General features: G+C 56.4%; 1 protein-coding gene across 1 annotated transcript in view; it reads left to right on the forward strand.

The window, feature by feature from the left end:
- The window catches only part of HS6ST1 (heparan sulfate 6-O-sulfotransferase 1), a 39,765-nt gene extending 34,892 nt beyond the window's left edge, over window positions 1-4,873 (forward strand). The window contains exon 2 of the mRNA XM_043487709.1: window positions 1,611-4,873. Within this exon, the coding sequence (XP_043343644.1) occupies window positions 1,611-2,319 (709 nt within the window). The 3' untranslated portion in view covers window positions 2,320-4,873. The remainder of the gene's footprint in view (window positions 1-1,610) is intronic.
- Window positions 4,874-13,526: the final 8,653 nt, after the last annotated feature.

Raw genomic sequence — 13,526 nt, forward strand, 5'->3', positions numbered from 1 at the left:
CAGGATTCACAGAAAATACATTTCCCAAGCCTTCACTGGTGTGAAAATGTCTCTCCTCTCCCCTTACACTTGGTTGATAGCTTGGCTAGACCTGAGATCCGTTTGGTCATTTCCTGCCAGCATTTTGAAGCCATTGTTCCGTTGACTCTTAGCATCTGGTGGTCCACAGAGAAACTGAGTCCCATTCTGACAACCAACCCTCTTTACGTATTCTGGTTTTCTGTCCACATGCTTCATGAGTTGTCTCTATGATCCTGGGTCTGATCTCCACATTCATTCGTGAGGTGGTGGGTGAGCCATTTCACTCTAGATGAATTAAGTACTCTACTTCTCGCTGTTTCTTTCGTCATCTCCTCCCCTGTGTCCTTTCTCCCCTCCTCTGGAACTCTTACAGGCTAGCACTTGGTTGGCCTGGATGGGCAGATCCTGCTGGAGGGCGAGAGGCAGGATGCCCCATTTGTGAGGGACCCCAGATATGAGTGCAGGAGGAACTTCGCTCTGGGCAGAGACTCTGCACTTTCCTCCGGTGTGGGGCTGGGGCAGGGGTCAGCTTAGCCTGGGCACTCGGTGGCAGAGGCTGGTCTCCCATGAACGTGCAGCCTGTTGTTTGGCGGCCTGCCCAGTTCCTCATGTCTCTGAGCCATGAGCACCTCCAGAAAACCCACATCCAGTCTCATCCTGGGCAGGGAGCTGCCTGGATGTGGGGGGGGGGGGGTGGTCATCTGGGGGTCTTCTGCCCTCCCCACCCCGCACTGCACCTCCCCTCTGCTCACTTTGATCAGTGTCCTTGCTCCGCCTTTCTGAAGATGGTAAGCCAGAATATAAACAGCTGACATGTCTGCAGATACATATAATGGGCAAAGGAGGGCAGAGATGGGAGCGGGGACTCGGACAGCAGGTGGCCGGCACAGGCCTGTGGCATAGATGCCCCATCCTTACAGTGTGGGCAGATGGCATCTTGAGGGACGTGGGGGTTGGAACAGCTTCTGGGAGATGATACACACGATAAGTTACGGCTCACCCAGTGGGCCCTGAGCTGGGTGATCTCCTGGTGCCCCTCCCCCAGTGGACCGCTGCAGGAGCCGAGTGGAGTGGGCCCAATGGGAGGCCCTGACCTAGGGGGTCTGTGAGTGACTTCTGAGTGGCCCCCCGGGTGGCACCAAGCCTGCCCCTATGAACAGATCTTTAAAGTGCTGGCTCCACATGGCTTTGGGACCACCCTCCACCCCCTGGGGGGCAGAGTCAGGTTGTCCCTAGCAAGGCATGATGCCTGGGGCTCAGGAGAAAGTCCTAGAGAGGACCCTGGACCAGGGTTCAAGAGGGCACCACAGCTGGGCGCTGCAAGATGCTGCGGTGGTCACACTCTGCATTAGAGGTGGTGGTCCATGATCTTTGCAGGTCATGCCACATTTTACACCTGGATTTCTCATCTGGCCGTGGCCCTTGGAGAACTGAGACGTGGGGGGCAGCACTCCCCAAGAGGTCTTATAGCGTAGACACTGAGCAGTCAGGACTGCAGCCTGCCCCTTCTTTCACCCCCAGATGGTCCCTGTGTTTCCAGCCCCTGCCTGGCGCCCCAGCCTCACTTCCCCCTCCCCGTCTCGTTGCAGGAAGTTCTACTACATCACCTTGCTGCGTGACCCCGTGTCGCGCTACCTGAGCGAGTGGCGGCACGTGCAGCGGGGGGCCACGTGGAAGACGTCGCTGCACATGTGCGACGGGCGGACGCCCACGCCCGAGGAGCTGCCGCCGTGCTACGAGGGCACGGACTGGTCGGGCTGCACGCTCCAGGAGTTCATGGACTGCCCCTACAACCTGGCCAACAACCGCCAGGTGCGCATGCTGGCCGACCTGAGCCTGGTGGGCTGCTACAACCTGTCCTTCATCCCCGAGGGCAAGCGGGCCCAGCTGCTGCTGGACAGCGCCAAGAAGAACCTGCGGGGCATGGCCTTCTTCGGCCTGACCGAGTTCCAGCGCAAGACGCAGTACCTGTTCGAGCGGACGTTCAACCTCAAGTTCATCCGGCCCTTCATGCAGTACAACAGCACGCGGGCGGGCGGCGTGGAGGTGGGCGAGGACACCATCCGGCGCATCGAGGAGCTCAACGACCTGGACATGCAGCTCTACGACTACGCCCGGGACCTCTTCCAGCAGCGTTACCAGTACAAGCGGCAGCTGGAGCGCCGGCAGCAGCGCCTCCGGAGCCGCGAGGAGCGCCTGCTGCACCGGGCGAAGGAGGCGCCGCCGCGGGGCGACGCCGAGGAAGCCGGCCGCGTGCCCACGGAGGACTACATGAGCCACATCATCGAGAAGTGGTAGTGGCGGCTGGCGGGGGGGAGCGGGGCGGGGCGGGGCGGACTGACCAGCACACCCGGCCCCCAGAACTCGGGGAAGTGGACCCCCGTCCACCAGCCAGAAGGCAGATGCGCCTTGAGCGGTGGAAGAGTGAGCCGGGCGCATGGGTTCTTCCCGCCCTGACAGGCTGGGGTCTGAGAAATCAGCGTGGAAGTGTGTTGAAGGACACCCCACCTGGCCTGCAGGGCTGGGAGCAAGTGGGCACCCACTCTCCTGGCCCCCACCTCATGGTGACAAAAGCCACAGGTTTCAAGACTAGAAAAGGCCCGTGTGGTGGAGAGCGGCCCTGCCAGGTCGGGGCTGTGGCACACCCGCCAGGCACATGGCCACCTCCCCCCAGCCTCAGGCCACCAAGCAGCCCCTCAGCCTCCGGGGAAACCCTTGCCCAGGGCCTCTGGGGGACACAGGCAGCCCTCTGAGGTAGCCTCAGGAATGGAGCTCTCAGCTCACCCGTCTTCAAGGTCAGGGCCCACCTCGTGCAAAGCCAAGAAGTTTCTAGTCTAGCCCCTGGGCAGCCCACTCCCCTCTCTAGCCCAAGGTCAAAACCCACAGTGTGGCTTCATGCTTTGCATGAGGAGATCAAAGCACATCACCCGGGGTCCCCCACCCCACTGTCCACAGTCCCGAGACTGAGGGGGGCTGTGGGGGGATAGCCCTGCACTACAGTGCCCTCTCCCGCGGGCAGAGGGCATCCCAGGAGTAGGAAGGCCGTGGCTGAGGACCATGCTGCCTGTGACTGAGCAGACCACCCAGCCTGCAGCTCAGACAGGAAGCAGGTGGAAATCCAGAGCTCTGCCTGGCCCTGGCCTCCTTCCTGACCCTCTGGGCTTGGTTAGTGGACTGCGCCTGGCTCCAAGACCACCACTTGGACATTCATTTGAGGTTACACCCCATTGCCCCCACACCCTGTGTATCAAGTTCAGTCAGGCCTCCGATGGCTAGAACACTGCAGACTGTGGCCGTGCCCACGAGCCCTAGTTTGGGGCCATGGTGGCTCGGGACAGCCAGGATAGGATACACAGTTCTTTCAGATTCTTAGCTAGAGTTGGAAGAAACAGCTCTGGGTGGCTTCCTTGTGCCCAGATACACAGCCCCCCATCCCCAGCCTCTCCCCACATTCTCCGGTGCCCTTGCCCATACCAGCTGGTCAGGCCTGTCCCCAGAGCCCTGCAGATTGGAGAAGCCATGTTCAGTCATTGCCAACAGTTGCCCCATGCCCATCCCTCAGATGTTCGAGGGGGCCAGGCCAGCGTCACCTCTGGATGTACCCCCATCCATGTGAGACCTGAGATCTGGGGAGCTGAGTGTGAGCCCCACACCTGGGGTGGACAGGCTCCTCCTCTGTCCAATAGAGGACTTATGCTTGACTCGAGGAGGTGAGGCCCACAGCAGCCTTCTGAGCAGATCCCCCTTGGGTTCTCCACCCCAGCTTCCCTACTGTGGAGTGAGAGAGTGGGAGCAGGGACCCTTCCACAGCACTGGGAAAGTTAGGGTGTTGTCAAATGAGGTGGCTACCCAGGAGGCAGAATCGTTATTGCTTGTCTGGCATAGGGGCTTCCTATGCCACTGGCCACTTCGTCCTGCAGTTCAAGGGCAGAGCGGTCAGCAGACCCCCAGAGTGGACACATCATGCTGAGGAGGTGAGCACCAGCTGACTCAGTGGCTCTTTTGAAGGAATGTGAAAGTCAGCATGGGGATCTGCTGATACTTACGTGAGGTGGGCGTGCTCCAGGTTCACAAGAGCCCTGAGGTCTCACACAAGCGTGCGCAGTGGCCTCCCACTAGGAGGAGAGCTCAGCCCTGTTCTGCCAGAGCCCCTGGCACCCAGCCAGTAACCTGGCTACATCAGCCCTCCTCAAGGCGGGCTCCTGAGCCGGAGGGCCTGAGTGCAGGATCTGTTTGTACATAATGGAACGTTGTAGCTTATGGCCTGTTGTCCCAGGTCACATGGTCTCCTTGGCTTCTCTGCTGCATCCAGGAGGAGGTCCCAGCTCCGGCCAGCACCCTGATGGGTACCAGTGAGGGTCCCAACTGGCATCACCCTCAGCTGCTGGGGTCTCCCATCCAGCATTGCCTGCTCAGGACACCCGCCCTGAGGCGAAGGCTTCTCATGCCTGCAGCATCTCCTCCGACACCACGGGCTGGGGCTTCAGGAAAGGGTGGCCTCCCTGCCCCTTCCCAGGGCCAGGGGACAGAAGCGAACATGCAGTGAGCGGACAGCTCCCCCATGCCTGCCTGCAGCGTCCCCTCTCGGAGGAGGAGTCAGGGACCGCAGTACTGTCCGAGCAATGAGTTTGTGAACATTTTTGGGAACTGGAAGTCTGTAACTTGAACCCAGGAGCATTTAAAGCTTTATTTATTTATAGCTTCTTATTAAAAAAAAAAAAGTGTTGAGAAGAAAGCTTTTGGTGACTCATACAAAAAGCGAGTTGATGGAAACGCAAGTCATCATCATCTAATTGTTTTTGTCTAGGTCAAGATGAATGTGAGCAGATGAAATAAACCCCGAAAAGGAGCACTGGTGTGTGTAGTCTGTGGTCTCATAGCAGCCCACGTGGCGTGGTGCCCATTCCGGTTTGATTTTTGAAATGTGTCTGTGAGCCAGGAATCACAGGAGCAGATGGGCTTCCCTCGGGGCCAAGAGGCCCCGTAAGAGGAGTTCACACACTGTGTCACCACGCCTTGCTTTGCGAAAGTAAGAGACGTGACTATCATCACCACAAAGAAGAACTTCGGGAATTCCCTGGCGGTCCAGTGGTTAGGACTCAACACTCTCACTGCCAAGGGCTCAAAGTTGTTCTCTGGTTGGGGAACTAAGATTCCACAAGCCCCGCAGCATGGCCAAAAACACTCATTAATTATAGGACTTGAAAAAATGCTGCTGCTGCTGCTAAGTCACTTCAGCCGCGTCCAACTCTGCGGCGGCAGCCCACCAGTCTCCTCTGTCCCTGGGGTTCTCCAGGCAAGAATACTGCGGTGGGTTGCCATTTCCTTCTCCATTGAAAAGATAAGCCCAGCTTAAAGGAAGGCCTACCCCGTGTGTTTATTTTCTCAGTACCTATTTCCCCTCCACTTTTAATTTTAAAAGATTGCAAGTGACAGATAGAAAAAGTAGTTCATGGACATCATGAAGCCTTCCCCAAGATTCGCCTGGGTTAACCCCGTGTCGTGTTCATTCACCGTGCACTCCCACTCTCTTTCTGCTTCTCTGCACGTGCGTCACACTCATTTACAGGGACGTTTGTTCAAAACATTAGAAAAGAAACTTTAAATAACATTATAAAATATCCCCAGATATTTCTAAATTCTTCAATATGTACCTCCTGAAAATGACATTCTTTCACACACACACACACACCATATTCTAAAATTTAACATACAGTAATATTAGCTGATATACAGGCCACATCCAGATTTTCTGTTCATCCCCACACTGTGTCCAGAATGTTTGTGTGATCCTTATGGCACTCGTCTGTCTTGCCTCTCCTGTGTCCTTAAGCTGGGCAGAGTCCCACCCGCCCCTCTTCTGCATCTGTCTCAGCCTTGACATTTTAACATAGGCCAGTTGTCTCTTCCAAGGTCAGAGCGTGTTTTCTCACAATCAGATTCAGTGAAAGGTTTGGGGCATCACTGCTGCACAGATGTGGTGACTCCCTGGCTGCCAGCACTGGTGAATTTTAGTTCTCTGTCCCACAGGAGGGGGAGGAAGGCCCTTGCTCGATCTCTGGGTCCCGATGTGCTCACAGGCCTCTCTGGCTTTTTCTCCATGGATGTGGATCCATTGGGCTTGGAGGTGCGGCTGGCTGTCGCCGGAGGGTGTAGGGCCAGGGACCAGCGTACCAGCCCCCTGCACTTGCCCCCGCAGGCACAGCCACATGCAAGTCTCTGGAAGGGCTGTGTCCTGACCCCCAGGCCCGAGGGGCCCCCTCTCCCTCCCCTTCCCACGATCTGCATCTGGGTACTCCTGCCTTGTGCATGCAAGAGGAAAGACTGGTGGCCCAGGCTTCCTCCGCACCCCTGCCTGCAGCGAGGAGGGCAAGACGGTCACAGCTGAGATCACGGAGGTGCCATGGGCACAGGTGGCCACCTCCTGGTCCCCCAAGCCCCCTCTCCTACGTGGGAGAGGCAGAGGGGATGCAAACACAGCTGTGTCTTAGGACCCAAATGCAGAGTGTGCTCTCCGCCACCTGAGCCTGCTAGGGAGTGTCCTCTCAGAGCAAAGCACAGAGTGTGGGGGAGGGACAGAGCCTGCCGCCCCCTGCCCACCCAGGGGAAGCCCAGTGGACGCCCCGTGTAGTCCCCGCTTCAGCCCACCCCAGACACCTCCCTCAGCAAACCCAAGGGGTTCCTCCCACCACGGCAGCTCCATGCAGCCCCACAGGGCCAGCGTGTGAAAGACACAGGCAGGGTCAGTCCTAAGAACACCTCCCCACAGAGGTATTTTCACCTTCTGTTTGACGTTGAAGGTCACATCCAAGTCTTCCTGCACTGGCGGCAGCCTCCAGCCTGTGAGCCCATCCACCTCTCTGGTCCCCCAACCCTCCCCTCTGACCTTGCTCCTCGATCTCGCCCCCCTGACCCTCTCCCCTTCCCCGACTCCCACAGCCAGCTGCCCCCCCAGCCCAGCCTCCCCACCCCTGCATCCCTTGCTGTTTGCTCTTCACACCAGTGAAGAGCGGTGGGTCCTCGGCCCCAACCCTGGCGCGAGCTCACAGACCCTTGGCACTCTGAGCGAGGTTCCTGCTAGGGAGGCAGTCCTGACTGACCTGCCCAGGCCCTTTGCATGGGAATGAGAGGACCCTCCTCCCAGCCCAGAGCCCAGGGGGTCCTTGGGAGCCATCACCAACCCTAAGAGACCCCTCCCAGAGCACGCGCCTGGTCTTGGGGACCTCCAAGACCAGAAACCGTGGGAAGATCATGGGGAGCCTTGGCCAGCACCCCTGACTGGCCAGGCCCCCTATAAATAATCTCCTGCCCTAGCAGGTGTGGCTCAAAGGGCCTTGCCCTTGGCATGGGGGCCGGGTCTGGCTCCCCTCCCTGCTGCAGCCACAGACATAGCCTCTGGGAGTACAGCCTGTTGTCAGGCCAGGTTTAGATTCAAGTGGCCAGTGTCAGCCACCCTCTATGACAGGGAGGGTTGCTGAAAGGGCTCACCTGCTTCTGGAAGAGAAGAAACTGGGTCCATACACCAGAGTGGGGCCACACCGAACCACAAGTCAGCCCTGATCAGCAGCCAGCCACTGGGGAGTCCTGACCCTCCCCATGACCAATTCAGTCTCACCCACTGCACTGCCCCCACAAGGAGTGAAGCCATGTGGGCTGAGGGTCCGCAGCAGAAACATCTAAGGATGGTCCTCTTTCTTCCCCTCAAAGGACCAAGATGAGTTTCCAGGTCCCCTGCCCGCAGCCCCATCCATCCCCACCTCATCAGTGCCACCTGGTTTCCTGGCCCCACCCGCACTGGGTACCCCACTTCCCTGCACCTCCAGCCCAGCCCACCCAGCCCCTGGGCCTCTCTACTCAGGCTGCAGGTGGGACCCAGGTTCCTGGTAGGCCCAGAGGAGGGGTCTGAATACACAACATTGCCCAGCTTGCTCCCAAACAGGCCCTTTTTAAAAAGAGATTGTTCATATACTGACTAAATTTCCATTGCCTTTGAAGTGTGATTGAATTTTTAAAACATGTCCGTTCAAGTTAACAGACTCTCCCGGTTAGAACCAGTGTGTAGGGATCCTCTCCTGCTTTCCCTCCCCTCTGGGAGGCATCTAGGCACAGAGCACTTTCCTATCCCCCAGTGATGGGTGGCAAGGTGCTCACACATGCCCGCTGCCGTCCCCCAACACCTTGTCAAGAAGGCCATCAGGGCCTGGCCAGGACCGCCAGCTTCTGTCCTCACCAACTCCACTGTGAGGTGTCCAGAGCAGTCTGAACTCGGAGTGATCTCCTTAGCTTGGACAAGGCACAGAGATCTCCCCCAAGTCTGGCCCTCCAGCCCCTCCCCCTGCCACAGGGACCCCGACACCAGCAGGCATAAGATTCTTAAATTGCCCCCAGACAGGTATCCCCAGCCCACCAGTCAAGGGAGGCCAGCTCACTGCCCTGGCTATCCCGCCACTCCACCTCAGCTGAGCTGTCCAGCAAACACACAGCTCCAAGGCCCCAGACAGGTCACACAAGGTCCCCTTCCCTTCTCAGCCACTCTGTTTCCAGTACCTGGCCCTGGCCAAGGCCAAGGGCATGGAGCAAGGAGACCCATTGGGCCTCCCCCTTATCTCTAAGAGGACCCCCACCCCAGGCCCCCAGCAGCTTCTCCCTTTGAAGGACCTGTCCTCACCTATTCCCCAACCCCACCTTCCATCCCACCCCGCTCTTCAACCAGTCACGGGACCCTGAGATTTCTCTGTGAAAGGAAGCCTAGAGACTGGAACACACTTCTTTAGCAAACAAAAAGCCAAGCATTCAAGGCACAGCCTCTTCAAGACTCGAGGGAGCCGGCCTGGAGCCTTGTGGCTGGGGCTGGGCGGGTTGCTTTGTTCTGTGTGACGGGCGCCCTTCCCCAGAAGCCACAGGCCCAGATTCAGGATCCGGGGCTCCAGACAATCCTGAGTGCTGAAGCTCAGTTTGGCACTTTCTCGGTGCTGTCTGCAGGGGGTGCCTCAAGGGGGGCTCTGGCCAGAGGGCTTCCCAGGCAGCAGAAGCTGGCTTGTACAACTCACACATTGCTCTCTAAGAAGGACTTTAAGGTGCAGTGTGCCCTTGTGCCTCCAGAGCACATTGAGCGATCACACACACACACACACACACACACACACACACACACACATGACATGGCCTGGACTTTGCCCTTTTTCAGCTGGCACTCCACACAGGAAGTGATCTCCACATCAAAAGATTTTCAAACTCGGTCATCAGAGCCTGCTGGTTACCCCTTAGTATTTGTGCTCCTCCCCTCTTTCCAAAGCAATAGAGCCTCCATGGATCAGTGGGAGCACAACCAGCCAGGGTCAAGACTACACCTCCCAGCCCCTTACAATGACACGTGGTAACAATGACGTGAGGTAACAATACCACATCACTCTGACTGACGGTATGCAAGAGGAGACGACGTGTGCAATTTTAGCAAATAATACTGGAGGAAGCAGTGGACCCTTCTTCCTTCCTCCTACAGATTGGCTACAGTGAAGATATGATGGCTGGAGGTCAAGCAGCCATCTTAGCCCATGAGGCAGAAGCCTGTGCTGAAGATGACAGAGCAGCAAGATTGGTCTCTGATGATTATGGAACTGCCCTACAATCTCTGAGCTGTCCACTCCACGTAAGAGAGAAATGGACCTGTCCCTAATGTGGGCAACTGCTGCCCAGAGCTTCCTTCACCCTCAACTGAACCTAGTCCTATGTACAATGGGCCGCATGGCATGACCACTGAAGGTGATATTCCTGCAAAGGGAGCCCAGCTGAAGGCACCGGCCAAGGGGCAACACAGCCACCCCACTAGCTGCTGAGGAAGTGCTGCTCCAAGGCTGCCCTGGCGTCACCCACGTGGACCTGTTCCACAGGTGGAGTGGGCCTTTTTCCAGCATATACTTTGGTACCTTCCGAATTTTGAAACATGTGAATGAATTACCTATTCAAAATATAGATGGCTGAAATAAAAACAAAAGTGAAATGGAAGATAAACACAATTTGAAACTGTGATTTTCTCAGAGCTGACAGAGCAGGAAGCAGGTGGGACTCTGGCTGGAGGAATAAGGGAATCTCAAGTTTGTCTATAACATTTTATGTGTTACAGATAGAAAACAAGGCACATCAAAGAATAACAATTGTCACTTCTGGGTGGTGGGCACAGGGCAGGGAGGTCGTCAAGTTATTCTCTGTATTCTCTGTATGATTTATGTTTCTCAAAATGAAATCATCATTGTGAAAAGCCTGCACTCAGGCAGGCCAAGCTCAGGTAACTCAGACTTCAGACTCCTGATGCAGGAAGAAGCCAGGGAGACAGACAAGGCCAAGGACTCCCAGCTGAGATGTGGGGCTGAGGGATGTAGGGTTTGGAAATTTTGCTTCGCATCACTTTGCTGGATGAGTCACGGAGCAGTCGCGATGGTCCCTGGTGTGGGCCCATTTGTCCCTTTCACTGAAGCGTCAAGTGCTCCCCCATTGGCCTTTCTTGACACTTGGAGTCAGGGGGCTCCTCACTACGGACCCTCGTGAGTGGGCTTATCACCAGCCTAAGGGGGTAAAGAAAGTCCTGGCTCCCTGCTTGGCCCTCCATTTCTCCTGCCTCCTGGCAGGGGCCTTGAGTAAACTAGGGTCCCCACTTGGCCTTTGCCAGGGGTGGTGGGGGCAGGGCCACAGGCTCCTCCGTGAGGATTGGCTGGAATAGGGTGGTTATCGCCTGAGGGTTTTCTGTGCTGCTAGGGTGCCCCTTTCCTGGTCTTTCGACTATGACAGCAGGTTTCCTTAGGACTTTGCTGCCTATGCACACTGGCATTTCTGGGTTCCTGGCTGTTTCTGCTCCAACTCTGGGACATGTGAGGTAACAATAAAACTCAGAAACTTACTACCATGTCGCTCCTTGGGTTTCAGAGTCCCTAGGTGTTGGGTCTTCTTTTCTTTGCCATTCAGAGCCTAGATAGATATAAGAGATAGATGGGCTACCCCAGTGGCTCAGTGGTAAAGAATCTGCCTGCAAAGCAGGAGCCACAGGAGATGCGATTCAATCCCTGGGTTGGGAAGATCCCCTGGAGGAGGGCATGGCAACCAACTCCAGTATTCTTGACTGGAGAATTCCATGGACAGAGGAGCCTGGCGGGCTACAGTCCATGGGGTCACAAAAAGCAACTTAGCATGCATGCATGATAGCTAGATATAATAGAAGGATATACAGATGATATATGTTGTGTATAATATACATTATAGATAGATTTTCTATATAGATACATAGATATGGTTTAACTTAGCAGGAAGAATAGGGAAAACCATGTCTACTCCACATTCCCAGAGCCAAAGCTTCCTGTCTAGAAGACTGTTATAACCAAGCTGCCTTTGGGAGTGGTTATTCTTAACCCAGAACAGGCATCAGTGTTGTCTCTGGCCAGTGTTCAGAGGGGCTCCACGAGAAGGGCCTCAGGCCCTGAGAAAGTGGGTATGAGGGCAGAGCAGTGGCCACCCAGCATCCTTGCTGCCCGGACTTAGGTTGGCACCGGCAGCAGGCTTGGCTCGGGCCCTGCTGAGCTGACTATTTTTCACTTTCCCAAGCACAAGAGAGACCTGACTCCCTCCCAAGTCAGCTCCACCCTCAGCAGGCCCACGGAGAAGCGGAGCCTCTCCAGCTACCTCTTCTTCCTGCTGGTTTGGCTGCCCGTCCCTGACTGTGGGATCTGCACACGTCAGGCCTCCCTGCAGAGACCCTGTTTCCCCCTTCAGGGCTGGGCAGGATCAAGTGACAGGAGAGGGCACTGAGCCAGGAAGTGGGCATGACAGGCTTGCCCCTCAGCTCCAGCTCAACTCACATGCTCGTAGGTTGGCGAGAAAGGGGCTCCCTTGAGTGAGCCACCATCCTCCCACCCCGGCCACTCCTCACACGCGCCCCTCCCACACCTGCCCTTGCCCATGACTCTGGTTCTGAGCTCAGCAGCCTAGGAGCCAGTGTGGACACTGCACCCCGAGACCCTCTCCTGCCAGCTTTGGGGCAGAATGCTGCTCTCACTGGACTTCCCAGGTGGCACTAGAGGTAAAGAACCTGCCTGCCGAAGCAGGGACATAAAGACACAGGTTCAATCCCTGGGTTGGGAAGATCCCCTGGAGGAGGGCATGGCAACCCACTCCAGTCTTCCTGCCTGGAGAATCCATGGACATCAGAGCCTGGTGGGCTACAGTCCATGGGGTTGCAGAGAAGCGGACACAACTGAGGCTCTCACCGTGCCTGTCTTTCTGCTCTCAGATGAGGGCTCAGACTGGCACTGAGATGCAGGCAGGCAGTGGCTGCCCGGAGCTCCCTGTGAGATGCTGTTTGCAGCTGGAGAACCAGTGGCTCTGGGACAGAGAGGGTCAGTCCCCCAGGGTCCCAGTGGGCCTTGTACCCTGTTCCCGGTCCAGTCCACGTCCTCACCCACATACTGGAGCTTCCCGGAAGCACCTCCCGACCGTGCTACTTGCACTGGAATCCTTGCTTCAGGCCTGCCTATGGGGAGTACAAGCCCAGACACCCTGCTTCTAGGGCCGTCACCCAGAGGCCTCGCTCCATGTTGCTTCTCCCTGGGTGGAACCACAAGGGGACTGAGGGGAGGGGGCCACCCTGGGGGTGGGGTCTGCAAGGCAGCCAGAGGTCTGGCACTACTGAGAGTGACCACCTCATGTGGCTTCAGGGACTCGGGCAGACGTGCCTCCCTTGTTGTAGCCAAGTTACAGATGCCCCCTTCTTTATCCCAGCTTATTCAAGCCAGGGCAAAATAAAGGGTAGAAGGTGAGTGGTGGGGCAAAACAAGCCTAGTTACCCCCAACAGAAAAGTGACTCTGCCTTAGGCCAGACCCCCAGGAGAGGGACCTCATGGAGGGCAAGCCCCATGGTGGCACTGTGCCAGGTGCCTTACACACCTTGTGTGTGCACATGCGATTTCTGCTTTAGGACGAGTGATTCACGCTACGTATGTGACATGCTGTACATGGTATATGCTATACACACTAGACACCCTTTGTTACGTGTTAAACATGTATGCATGCTGTGTGTGTTGCATGCTGTGTGTGTTTGCTGCATGTCTTGTGGTACATACTAGGCATGTTATATACCGTGGGTAGTGTGCTGCATGTACTGTAATATGTGTATGTGCATGTGCTGGCACAGGCTGTGTGTGCTATGTACTATGTCATATGTGCTATGTATGTTACATGTTATGAGAAGTAAAAGTGTTAGTCGTTCAGCCATGTCTGACTTTTCTTGACCCCATGGACTGTAGCCCCCAGGCTCCTCTGTCCACGGAATTCTCCAGGCAAGAATACTGGATTAGGTTGCCATTCCCCTCTCCAGAGGATCTTCCCAACCCAGGGACTGAACCCAGGACTGAACTCATTGCAGGCGGACCCTTTAGCATCTGAGCCACAAGGGAAGCCCAACATATGACAGCTATGTATGTTTCTTGCCGTAATATTGCTCACTGTGTTACATCCTATAT

The sequence above is a fragment of the Cervus canadensis genome, chromosome 15 (assembly GCF_019320065.1).
Source record: "Cervus canadensis isolate Bull #8, Minnesota chromosome 15, ASM1932006v1, whole genome shotgun sequence".
Taxonomy (NCBI): domain Eukaryota; kingdom Metazoa; phylum Chordata; class Mammalia; order Artiodactyla; family Cervidae; genus Cervus; species Cervus canadensis.